At 41.9% G+C, this 13,969-nt stretch overlaps 1 protein-coding gene across 1 annotated transcript in view; it reads right to left on the reverse strand.

Annotated features, from left to right (window-relative positions):
• VWC2 (von Willebrand factor C domain containing 2) overlaps positions 1-13,969 on the reverse strand; it is a 53,954-nt gene that overhangs the window by 39,448 nt on the left and 537 nt on the right. Inside the window, exons 2-3 of the mRNA XM_084212562.1 lie at positions 12,524-13,305; positions 5,749-5,878 (exon numbers count right to left, since the gene is read on the reverse strand). Coding sequence (XP_084068688.1) covers positions 5,749-5,878; positions 12,524-13,237 — 844 coding nt within the window. The 5' untranslated portion in view covers positions 13,238-13,305. The remainder of the gene's footprint in view (positions 1-5,748; positions 5,879-12,523; positions 13,306-13,969) is intronic.

The raw sequence follows: 13,969 nt of genomic DNA on the forward strand, positions 1-13,969 counted from the left end.
ACAACAAGGCCTCTGTGGTTTTGGCATAAGGTTTTGCTCAGCCCACTTTGCAGCGCTGATCCCTGTGCATTTAAACAGCTTTGGATCTAAAATATGGCACAAGAATAAAATTCTGTGATTTCTGCACAGGAAAGCACACATGGGCTACGCAGCCACCAACTTTCCTGCAGTACAGAGAGAAAGGGAGCGGAGAGATGAAATGAGTTTAAAGGAATTCCTTGAATTAAGAAAATACAGACCAGACTTCCTCTGAACTTCATCAACAGCAGAAACCAAGAATAAAAAGTACTGCAACTAGTTTGCCAACTTCACCTCCCAGATTTAGAAGCCACTTTAAACACTCAATGCAGACTAAAAGAAGCAAGACTATTGTTTTCAATACATAGCTGCCAAAATATCTGCTACAGTTTTTCAACCTACCTGCATAATTTCTAGGTAATTTTAATCAGATACAGCTGTTTGTACAACTTAAATAGTGTTTTTCTCCCTGAAACATTCATTCCCCCTAGAACATTAATATTTCTTGGTTAGGAGTCCCATGTTATAAATCATTTTGTGAAATACGCTATATTAAAGTGGAGAGTCCATGCAGAAGTTTTTGCTAAGAGATTCATGCACACAGAAACATGGAGCAAATGTTACCCTGCATACACAAGCATTCAAATGCCTCAAGTTAGAAGAGAACAAATCACATTGGTGCATACTGTCTGGGTGGAATTGGGATTAGTTTAAAATTATTTCTTGTTCATTAGGTTATTACTTTTTAACATACATCCCATTTAAAAAAAAATACTGTTTCAATCTTATCAACTAGAATTTACAATCATTTTATGGTACCTGTATTTCACATCAAGAAGAGGTCACCATAACCCCCCTGCCCCCAGAAATGTAGACTGAAGAATCCACTCTTAGGCTTTAAAACTTCTGGATCTCATTTGCTATATATAAATTAGCTGCCAAAGCATGACTGAAAAAGGTATTTAAAGTGACAATAGAAAGGAGGAAGGGAGGACAATCAAAAGCACCGATTACTTAAATTTCACAGCAGTTACATTCCTGATGTTGCAATAGTCCTGCCTTGCCCTCTACTTGGACACCAGCATGATGATACTTTCTTCATTGCTGAGAGTAAGACATTTATGGTCAAGGTCATATCATGTTTTATTTAAACACAGTGCAGAAGGACATTAAATTTTACAGGTCAGATTCACCATGGTGCTTGAGCAAAGCTGGGGCTGCAGGGCAGAGCAAAGAGCCAGCCCACGTGAGAGCTGCCAAGGTGCAACTTCCCCTTGTGAACCCAGAATAAACATCCTCCTCTTTCTCATGGCCAGACAGGTCTCTGAGCCCAAGGTAGCCTCTCTCCACCTGGATTTCAGAGGGCAGCAGTACTGCATCAACTAGCACCATTGCTTAACAGACCTGAGTCCGGAGGTGAGACAAAGCCTTGTTTTACCAACAGTAGCAAAAGAGACAGCAGCTCTGGCAGCCCTTACCAGGGTTTCTCAAGCTCTCCCTTGAGAGCTCCTTCTCTCAGATGGAGGTGCCCACTTGCCATTCTGAAGCACTTTTAAGTCACCCTGGGCCTAAACACTGCAATTGTATGGAAAGGCACTAAGGCAAGTTTCAGTGAGGCAGCCTCAGCACAGGGATACAAAAGCATCACCACACACCCTCCCTGGCCACAGCACATTGCACCTGCACCTCACTAGCAGCAATCATTTCAACCAAATGGTGCATGTATTTCAACTGTAACTGTGAACACAAATACCAAATTAGATCCTGAAATGACCTAAGGCACCTGAAAGGACTCCAATCAGTGAAGTCTCCCTACTGCACAGCCAGTAAGAATAGACATCTCCTGCAAATGTTACAGCCCTGAGAACACACTTGATCCTCCGGGCATCAGTGGTTTTATTTTTGACTGTACAGCTATGAGCCTTTGCCAAAAGGAGAAGCTCAGCTCTCCCTGCTGTAGACAGAGAAACAACACTGACACACAGATAGATGAATGCTAGGAGGGCAACAAGATCCATTTCATTTTATCTGGGGCAATCTTTCAGCCATATAATGAAATAAAAATCTCTTGGGGACCTTAGATCAAAACGTTTTTTGGTCTAGCAACCATGACTCCCCCTCAGGCTCCACGTGGGTTATAGGTTTAATCTCATCTTCCTGCAAGCACACCGTCAGGAGCAGGGCCACCCTTGACTCCATCAGCTGCTGCATGGCTGCAGGCTTAGGCACAGCAGAATTCAGCTGTGTATGCCTACTAGGGCTCTAATGCTGGGGAGAGAAGTGGGACATACAACCAAGGTAACTTAATCTAGAGAAAGATAATACCAGTATTACCCCACCCCCTTACTTCCACAGCCCCCACTGCATCAGTGACAAGTACTCAGACTCTTCTCAGTGAAAGAGTGACTGTATGCCCATTATCTTTACCCTTAACTCTGCACAAACTGTAGAAATTTCTGCACCTGAATCTAAGGTTATTGATATCGCTGTGAACAGGGATGTCTTCCACAAGGCTAACATTGTATAGCAGGATGGAGATCTGAATTGGGCACCTGTTACTTAAAGCAACTTTCTGAAATCAGATTTAACTTTCTGGATTTTTTCTTTTGGCTGGTGCTGATGGTTGCCAAAAGCATAAAGCTTAATATGTAATCCACGTGAGAAGGAAGCCTCTCCTCCATCCCCTCCTGTCCTCACCCTGTTTTCTTTCAGGCCATTTATAAAAGATAAAGACAAAACAGCTCCCTCAGTTGCAGTGACTTGAGACACAAAAATCAGGAAAATTCCCCTGATCCCAAGATCTCAGTGAGGTGTTATCTTTTTTCTCTTCTATATACTACTTTTCAGAGCCAATGTTCTTTTGAGCACTCCCTGTTCCTGCCCACAAAGGTGAAAATAATATCTTCAGCTATGGAAGTATCCAGACTTCTTTTTGAAAGTCAGGATGTGATATAGAAGATTATTAAATACTACATATGCACCTACTCTTTATTTCCACAAGTCTTCCACTCACCACTGCTCACATCCAAAGCAAGTCTGTACCTCCACATGTGCACAGCTGGGTAAGCCCAATGTGCACTTACACATCTGCCCCTCCTCGTAAGGATTGCCAGCAAATTTGTGAAAATAGAGAAGCCAACTACTTACCTGCCTTCCTACAAGAGATAAGGCACAGGGTCTCACACCTGTCAACATACTGAATTCATTAATTTCTAATAATCACAGGCTTTCACTGGATCTCCTCCATACTTCTCGATCGGGCATTTGTGTACGTTCTTACCTGTGACAGAGGTAACAGCTCTCCCTGTTGGGTCACTGTCAGCAATCCTCCACCAGAAAGTCTGGGAAGGTGTTGTATGTTAGAAAGTGGCAGGAAAGGGAGGATTCACATCGGTTTGACTGTGTGCATTTTCAAGGAGAAATGCTAGCAGATGTAGGGAACCCAAACTTCACCTCCCACCCCTTCTTGCCCTACTGCAGACCGTGATGGCAGTTACCTCACCTGCATGCTTTCTATGGCTCCACCTTTCCCACCACTCAGGTTAAATGCTGAGCTCCCTGCACATCACCCAAAGCTCTTGTGTGTCACTAACACGATGTCACTGATGTCATCGCTGTAGCAATCAACCCTGAAGCGCAATGCAATGATTGTTTCTCCAACCCACATTCACACTACATTTGTTCCAGCGGGCTTGAAAACGAGAGTATGAGGCAGGCTAGGTTTTCCTGCTCAGTAGGTTTTTGCTCCAGTCTAGTTAAACACATTCAGCAATTCACTGAAGTTCCTAGAGAACTGCACACGTACCATACTTTAAAATAAGCTCAAAAAGCAAACAGTCCTTTTTTTTTTTTTTTTAATAATGCACTTCCCCGATGGAGACGTTTCCTCAGAAGTTTCTTTGTGATATTATACTGAAAGTGCTGAACCAGAAAAGCTGAGCTGCTTCTGAGCTATCTTGGTCTTGTTGTTATTGCTAATGGTTTTCTTCTTCATCTAAAAGCTAACAAGGAAAGCCACTGCTGGTTTTCTGACATGTAGAGAAGTGACAGTACAGCTCACTAGAAACAGGCAGCTGTGGTCACCTTGGTCTGAAACTGGGTCAGAGATGCCAGCTCACAGTTATATGGGAGAAATACACAAGTAATATTGGGGAATCAGAGGCTGAGGACAAGATCATCCTTTTCTTGCTGGTAGAACTGAGGTAACACAGCTTTAACAGCTCTGAAAAGGCAGCTTCCTCACAACAAAAGGTATGTTTCACATACAGTTTTTGTTAACTTTTCCTCATTTCTGGGAAAGGTGTCAGGGAATCTGTGTGAACAGCCAAGCCAAGCCAAGCCCTGCACGGCTACACCACCTTAATCCAAAAGAGAGCATCAATGGGAGATTGCCACTACTGTGCATTATGTTGCTGCTTGTGGGAAAATGTGGGCTGATGGAAGGTCAACCAAGCTCCAAACACTGTTAAGACCACTGGACAAGTTCAGTCAGAAAGACTACAGGTATTCTGCTTGTAACTCCATCCCTGATAGTGAAAACAGACCTTTTGCCAGCTGAAGTTACTTTGACCTAGGGAACGGCAGCAGAGCATGTCACACACCATGTCAGCGACATTCCTGCCATCAAACAAGTACTAAAGAATCCTAAGGACTAGCTAGTTATGACATCACCACCTTCCAAATTCAGACTTTCTCAGGAACTGTCCCTAAATGCCTTGAAAAATGCCTGTCCTCATCTCCAGAAACAAGAGTGCCCTTAAGCTGTACAGCTGAGAACAAATTCCTTCAGGGTTGTAACAACCAATTAAGGGATATGAAGCAATTACTTTTATATCCATACAAATGAAACTCCTCCAATGCAATTAACCAATCCCTTATCATCTATTGTTGAATTTGTGGAAACCATATGCTGTACACTCTCTCCTCCCCCAACTCTCCCACAATTTTAAGCAGTTTGTTTTAGCTAATGTAATGATACCTACCTATTCAAGAGAAATAATAGATGTGTGCACATTATCCGAGTATTTTTAAACGTCCTTTTTAATTTTAAATATAATTTCATTTGAGATTTTGCGGCTTTCATTTCTATTAATAAATTATCATTTCTTCTTTATAAGTGATGAGCTAGTATGTCATGTAATTTCTTTCGTCTAAATAGACTAAGACTTTGATCTAATACAAGCCCTTGCTGGGAGTAGAGAGACTTTCTGTCTAATTTAGTTACAAAAAATATTCAATTAAACTTGGGAGTTTAATTCATTTAGTTATGAAAATTAGATGAACTCAATAAGGTACATTTGATTTGCCTTAAGGAAAAAAAAAAACCCAAAAAAAGGAGAAGAATATCTGAAAGGGAAACAAATATGAATGGAGAACAAAAGCAACTTTTCCTGCTCATGATGAAAGGTGGATAATATGAAGAGTCTGAGTTCCATTTTGCGTGCCTAGGTAAAACACAACCACAATGAGTTTGTGCAAATTATATATCCAAGAGATTTACCAACAGCTGGTATTAACATCCTAATTGTCTCTAAATCCACGTAGGTCATAATTGAGTCCACCATAACCAAGGGAGATCTGATTCCCCACAACAGGATTACACCATCCATAAACAACTCCATCTCCATTCAAGGAAAAAGACAAATATCTGGATCATTTTTCATAAGCAGAACGGAGCACCATGGATCTCTCTGACAGAGGCCTCCTCCTGGCTTGGCAGCCATCACTCACCATTTTTGCAGATGGGGCAGCACTGGTCGGGCTCATAGACGGGATCCACGCACTCGGTCTGGGGGCAGGCTGAGACCGTGCACAGCACTTCGCCGTTGGCCTCGCAGCGACACCGCTCGCACGGAGAGACCTGAAACACAAACCCAGCCGCCCTTCAGCTCCTCCACTTAACGCACTCCTGGAGTGGGCAGCGCCCCCCTCCTCATCTGAAATGTTCTTTCTTCATGTCTTTCTCCTCCCCACTCCAAAACAAATGGGTTTTGCGGCCTAAATAATGTAGAGAGCAAGACTGGGCTCCTGCAAGATTATAGAACGACAGCAGAAAAAGAAAAGCAAAACAAAACAGATTCTTCTCTGAACCTACACACTGGATGGGAAAGTCAGAGGGATGTTGAAAACAGCAACAGTGAAGACTTTTAATAGAAATAAAACAAAATTTATCTTACTGAATTTCTAATGCATTTCCAAAAATTAAGTTCATATTTTAGTTCACTCCTATCAGAGGTTCCAAAATAATTTAGAGAAAAAAATGTATTTTAAGAAGAAAAGTTTTGCTAAATGAAGTCTGAAACTTCTTTTAATGGAAATCTTTAGTGTATTTTTTTCAGGTTTGAAAGTATGAAGCTACATTTTATTGAAAATTATATATTTCTTAGAGAAGTCAGGAAAAAACCCCATCCTTTTGAATTCAGGTATTTCCCACAGGTTAATTGTTTTTGGACAATTCTTCTAATATTTGTAACTTTCTGAAAGGAAGCTGAAATTCAAAGAAAGGGGTGAAGGAAAATACAGGTAATCCTTTATACCTAGTGAAATGTTACTGTGTTTGAAGAACTCTTACAGAATAGGAATACCATGAGATAGTTACTTGAAAGACCTACTTCAAAGAAATTAATTCCCAACAAAAGAGGAGCAAGACTCTCTTCAGTAAAAAATGGACTTTGAAATGTCTGCATCTGCCACATGTACAATTCCAGCTGTCCTCCTTGGCATTCCTGACCAGGCACATCTCACTTGCATTGCTGATATCCTCATACCACACAAGATAGAGGGAAGCAAGGATGTGAAGAGCAATAAATGCTATACTGCAAATCTCATTGCCGCACTCCAAAAAACCACATGGTACCCATGCTCAGAACACGGGATGAAAATGCAGCTGAACATTATTATTAGTGATCCTCTAAATCTAAAATCTGTGCAGATTACTGATTTACTTAAGGAGGAGGTTGTTCTTTTTATGGACCATTTTCATTCCAGATTCCAGCTGATGCAGACAATCCCCCATTTCACTTCTCCAATAAGAGCAGAAAAAAATAAAATCTAAAAAAGAAAATAATTATTCACTTTGAAGAATCACCCAGATGTCTAACTTGCAGATCATCTGCTTCTTCTCCCTATTTTTCAGGCAGCCTATCACATTTTTTCCTCAAATCCATTCTCTGCTTGCTTGCTTCTCACATCCTTCTCACTTCCAAAGTTCAAACATGCTGCTGCTTGCAAAGCATCATCTCCAACTAAATGCTCATTCATGCTTTGCGCTTCCTTTCCCACCTGCCAAGGCTGTTATTCACTTATGCACTCAGATATCTTTCACGCCCTTCCCTCTGCTTAGAAAGCCTAAATAGGGTCTCCTGCTGTGTTGCTTTCTGCTTTTATTACTATTATTAATTTCAGGTTTCCTTTGCTGGCTACTCACTTTGCATTTTCTCTTTGCTGTACACTCTACCAAGGATAACACCACGCACATATTTAGGAAATCCCACATGGAGGCTGACAGTCCAGTGCAGAAGATCTTTATTGCAGACTTTGGGACAACTTTGTCCTGTACTTGTTTTTAAACTACCACGTTGACTTCCAGAGCTGGAGTGTCAGCAGATGAGGAGGTTTCTGATCCAGTGCTCAGAGTTGAAAGGCTCAGGTATTTCAAGTAATCACTTGAACCACATGTGAAGTCTTGAGTGTCAGCAAACCTGAGCTCCTAAATATTAAGTCAATAAGAAGAATCCCTCCTTCTTGAGTCATATCTAGAAACAATACTTACTAAATTATAAAAACATGGGTTTTAAGTAGGATTGATTTTTAAAATATTATTTTTAATATAAAAACATTATACAATATATAATCCTACTTGAAAAAAATACCAGCACTCAGTTCCAAGGATCAGGATCAACACGGCAAACCTACAGCTTTCAATCAAATTTTAACATTTTTGCCATGACTTGGAAAATATGCAAATTTGCCAACCATCACAGCTGAATGAGATCAGTGGCTACCACAACAGACATTCCTTAGTCCAGGACACTGCTTAGTAGCTGTGTCATTCAATATTGGAAGTGGTGTAAAAACTAGAGTATCTGACAACAATCAGGAAACAAGGCAACACACAGATGTTACTCCTAAAATCTCACCTCTCTAAAATTTAAGTATGTTCTAATTATATATGTTTACAATATTTCCAAATTTGACAAAGGCTGAAATTCTCAGAAAAAATAAGTAATTTATTATTGATTGAGAAACAAGACTGGTCTAATTCTTATCTAATAATGATGATTCATGATACACATTTCTGTCCTATACAGCACACACACCTGAAGACCACATCTTTTGCGAACAGAGTGCACTGTTAATGTGATACTGCAGTAATGAAGACACTTCCAGTGTAATAGATGATAGGATTTCAGGGGAATACTTACAGTTCACTCTTGGTAAGTACTGTCATCTGTACAACCCACCAACCTGAGTAATGGCAGCAGGAAGGAAGGTATCCACGAGGTTATTTCTACAAAGCTCTTTTCAGGCATGCAAGTAAACCACAGTGGCTGCTAAAATGGTATCTCTGTCAGCCATTATCTGTTCATGCTTGGACTAAACACATTGCTTTTTACTGACCATCAGGATACAGCAGGAACTGTAGAAAACCCCCATTTTCTGCACCTCAATGGCAGCTTAATACTTGGAGACATAATTAGCGCTAGAGAGAGAGAGACAATACGACAGTCCCTGTATGTAACAGCAGCTAAATAAACCAGAATGAAAAGACACATTGGTCCTATATTTCCCCTCTCTACTCATGCAGTGCAAGCGCATTCCCTGCGGCGCAGCTCCCAGTGGCGGTCACTGCAAGGAGCATCCCTCTTGTTCCTGTGGGGAATGACCAGCCCAGCACTTCTGCACAAGCAGGCTGGACTGGAAATAATATCAGTCTCTCTCTGACCACTAATGATACCACATCTCCATGGTCTAGAGATGAAGCTGGTAACTCTGCAGCAGCAGCAGTTCTGCCTATGAAAAAACTGCAGGAAGACAACAAGAAGCAACAGAAGTCTTGTGTATTCACCAGGCAGCCATAAAACCTGTAGAAAATAGACTGCAGATGGTAAAAAAACCCTAGCTCTTTGGAATTGTTTAAGGGGAAGTTTACGAGCAGAGGTATAGGAGTTGCAGGCACTGTAAAAGAGCAAATGCACTACTGTGTAAACTGCTTGTAAACTGTTACATTTTCCACTAGTGGGGTGGGAACGAAGCTGTAGCTTAGCAAGAGTAGTAGGTCTATCCAGCAGCTTAATGTAAATTTTCATAATTAAGAAGTGACAAATCATTTGTAGTCCCAAGTAATTTGAGCCTTCCCCTACCAAATGCCCAACTTTAATTACAAACCAAAAAGAAAACCAAATTACAAACCAAAACCAAAACCAACAAAAAGCTGGATTAATATACAATCTACATTTGGTTCCTTAAGCCTTGAGAACACCTAAATTAAAAAAAAAAAAAACAAACCAGTCATAATCCCAAATTTATTTTCTTTTTTGCTGGAATTTTTACTAATATTTTCTTGCCACTGACACAGCCCAGGAGAACATGAATGGGGTTACACTGACAATAATAAACATACCAGCCATGCTTTTACTCCTCTGTGCCTTCAAAACACCACTGATCTTTCAAAACTCATTTGGGTTTGTTGACTTCCAGATTTCCAAGTAACTTACCCACAAAACAAATACCACTTGTGGTAGCAAGGAAATTTTAAAAGAAACAAAGCAACAGGTTTCAAAATTATAGGCCTTTCCCAAAACAATGCACTTCTGAAGATAATTCCTCATTCTTGTAAGACTTTACACATCAGCCTTCATTTTCAAATTTTACTTGGAAGATTTGGACCACGTGCTTTAGAAATCTTCAGCTTCAGTGCAGAACTTTAACACCCATTGCATTTCACCAAATAAAGATTTTGCTACCAGTTCCACTAATATGGATGTTGTGATCACATTGTTATTCTGCCACACAATACCCACGGGTGACCAGAGTGGTGCTGACGGAAACAGCTTTATGGGACCTCATCCTTTCCCTATACCCAAGCTGTATGTTGTGCTGACATCCATGTCCTTTTTGAAAACACAAAAATGCATGCATACATGCACACGCAAGCAAAACCTGTAGGATGGACTGCAAATCAAAGAAGAAACACATCAAACATCAAATTCCTTGGCACACTCAGCTTCTGGCTCCAGTCAGGGCAATTCTTTGCCATGCCAAGCCATATAGGAATTTTATATAAATAGACTCACAAAATTGCATGCATAATTACGTATCTATACATAAATGCTTGTACAAAAAATGTCACTTAAGTGTTAGGAGGTCACCTTTTTCTTCCTTCAGGGATGTCTGGTACTCTTTGCCACAAATAGTAGGAGCAGATGCAGAGAAAGATCACATCACTATTCATCACACCTTCCCTGACCTTAATCAAGAGATTGCATGGTCAACCTAAGACCATCAAGTTTAAACTCACAAAATTACCTTTAAAACTGTGCAGTTGCTTGCATTTTGCAATTGCTTCCACTGAGCAGCAGCAACCTGACTACATCTGCACCTTGTGCTGCCAGAGAACTCCACTGATTGCAGTGGCCTGGGCAAACAGCTGCACTTACAGCTTGTGCTCACAATATTGGAACCAACACTAATCTCAACTAAAAAACAAGGTTCTCACGCAGGAAAATAACCAGGCTGCAGTTCCACTGCCTAATTGCATCAATAACTTTCCTTGCTTGTACTGAGAGACATCCCTTCTCACTTGTGTTTCCAAAGCCAGGTAAAACAAAGCAGTGATGTTTCATTAGAGGAAGATATGAAGCTAAGGGCTAAAAGCTGAATGAAGTTAAAGGTAAAAACCAAAATCTTTTCAGGACATTTCTATAAATGTCACTGTTCATAACTATTTTTACCATGGCTGTCAGTCATATTCAAATGTACCAGGGAACATTAAGGTTCTACACTTAGCACTCATTTATCACAGTATTTCAGGCTTGCTTTACAGCCGTTACTACAACACCACTACAGAAAAAGGCTGAGAAATGGAACTCTGTAGAAGAGAGTGAATGAAAAGCAGGGAGAAGCCTTTGAAACACTGACCTATGGAGAAGGTGTGGAGAAGCTTCATCTTTTGGCCACTCCTCAAGAATTAAGTTTGCTGGGAAAGAAAGGATCTCAAAAGCCATCTCTGAAAAGGTCACACCAACTAGGAGCTGTTAAGGTAGCTGCTCCCCCTTAAGGAGAAAACTTCCACCCTGAAGTTGAATGTAACCCTTGAGGATTTCATGGAAATAGGGAGGATAATTCAATGTTTTCTGCCACACCTTGCAATTCACCAGTGCTCTGTGCATTACTGCCTGAGAAGAGCAAATGACAACGCTCTTATTATGGAGAAAGTAGTTCTGTTCTGTTATTTATTTTTTCTTAAATTGAAGAACATGGAAAGACATTATGAACCAAAACTAAGTTTTCAGGAACATGCAAATACCAGAGAGCAAAGGTGACAACTTACTTTCAGCCTTGAATAACACACTTTCCATTCCTCCACCCTGAGAGGGGCTCAGCTTCCAGAACCTTGAATTATATTTTGTATTCCCCACAATACAGTCAGCATGAAATTGTGCAGTGTGTTCAGAAATGGGTTTTGGAACAGCCCTGTATCTAACAGTCACTCACAAGAAATTTCACAAGCCATTCTTAGAGCCTGCTCACAGGTCTCAACCACAATAAAATACTAAATGGATAAAGACAAGGTAAACAAACAGAAAACTGGCCACAACTCCAAAACTTTTGAGCGCACTGTAACATCTTGCATTTTCAATGATAACAACCTTGCACAGTAATGCTAAAAAGACCCTAGTCTGAAAGGATTTCCCTGAACATGAAGCTTTTCAAGTCCTTTCATTGGGTATCACTGCAATCAAGACTGCAAACTATGCTATTATTAAAAAGAAGGCCTATAGTCATTCACAGAGAGCAAACATTATGCAACCTTGGTGGCACTACCTAAATAGTTAATAAGGAAAAAGAAATTACTGTTAAAAAAGAAGGGATCATCACAAACTGATTACTAGGAATAGAAGTCAGCCCACAAAACCCTGCTTGATCCCTGTAAGGCAGAAGTTTAACAGTTAATAGTTAAATAAGGAAACAAATGCATTGCAGAAAATTTTCACAAAATCCATAACACCACTGAGCAGCATCCTTCCAAGTAGCATTTTTTACTGTAAATACCAAAGGAATTAATAAAGATCAGCACCCTCACTTAAAAATGTTAAGAGTACCATAGAGCAAGAAAGGTCATGCATAAGGGGAATATTTTACAGGACTGCAGAAGCAATATTAACACAAAAATGTGAAGAGGAGTGAGAGACACAGAACACTCCCTGAGAAAACAGCTAAAGACCATAATGCCACTTTAAACAAGAGAAATACCCACAAAAAGACTTTTGGCTTCATCCCTTACCATGAACTCCTCTAGGGTCTGGTAGGTTTTCCCTCGGAACTCGCAGTAGTTCTTCCTCTCCTTGCACTGCGGGCAGCACTGCGTGGTGTCCACATGGATGCAGCGAGGGTGGAGCCTGGGGCACTCGGGCTGGATACATAGCGGGCCCTCCTCAGTGCAGAGGCAGGGGCAGGCGGAGGGGCCCGGCGCGAACTTCTCCCCGATGGCATACACGAAGCCGCTCTCGTCCACGCAGCCTTTGCCACGGTAGTCCGGATAGGCGTACTCCTCCGGAGGCTCGGGAGTGACGCTCGCAACAGATGCCGGGAGAGATGAATCTTCAGCCACCTGAGGTTCCTCAGGAGCGGCATCCCTTTGCTCTTGCACTTGAATGCTCCCAGATTTACTGCTTGTCCCCTGGCTGTTCCAAGCCTGCTTTTGCTTAGTCCAAGACTCCTTGTTCGAGTAGTTTCTGTTTCCTTTGCTCTTCCAGTCCCTGCTACCCTCCTCCCTCCCGCTCCTGCCGATCTCATTCATTTTCCCTGGACCCGTCTGGCTGTCCCTTGTAGACGTGTGATCTCTCTTTTCCTGGCTCGCCTTTATCTCCTGTTTGTCTTGAGCCTTGGCCAGTTTTTGTACGGGAACGGTGGAGCTACAGAGGGCAACCATGAGGCAGCAGGTTACGAGAAGAGAACTAGAGAAAGCTCCAATTGCCATTGCAGTAGAGCTGGGCATCACCTACTGCATCCCACAGGGGACACTGCATTCACATCGGAGGGAAGCGCTTCGTAAAGCCTCAGTCCCTAGGAAAAAAAGGATTAGGAATACTTCAGCCTCTGCACTTCTTCCCCCCCCCCGCACCCCGCCTCCCCTCCACCGATGCAACATCTCAAACAATATGCAACCTGCCTCGGTAGTTTATGCAAAAGGCAAACAGCCTGCCGCTGCATCCCTCCTCCTCCTCCCCCGCTCTGCCAACTCTTATAAATAGCTGGGCTCCGGACACGGACCGGGCGTCTTCGGCTCCGAGAGAGCACCACGCAGAACCCCGGGGAGTCAGCGTTTGCAAAGGCAGGTGCCGGCTAAACTCAGAGCTCTTGGGGGGTTATTTTTAACTTTCAAATGACAACATGTGAAGAGGACGGACGCCCGATGAATTAAATGGAGCTCCCCAAAATCCAGCAGGGTCCGGAATAGAGATAACCCAGTTGAGTGCTATTCACTGTCTGCACGCACGATGATTTTCATTAACCTCTTAATCAGTCTGAAGTACGCTGGTTTGGATTCTGTTTAAATACCTACCAGCAAGCACGTTTCTGTAACAGACAAGTAAAACCAAACACACTACAGCGAGCAAAGATAAACTACCTCCCTTCCGAACTACCCAAACCAGCACACAACACCACCTCTCCCTCGCCCGTGTTCGAAAGACAAGGTAGAGCCGCTCCGAGTTTCAGCAGCCAAGGC

Source organism: Fringilla coelebs, assembly GCF_963513975.1.
Source record: "Fringilla coelebs genome assembly, chromosome: 1".
NCBI lineage: Eukaryota > Metazoa > Chordata > Aves > Passeriformes > Fringillidae > Fringilla > Fringilla coelebs.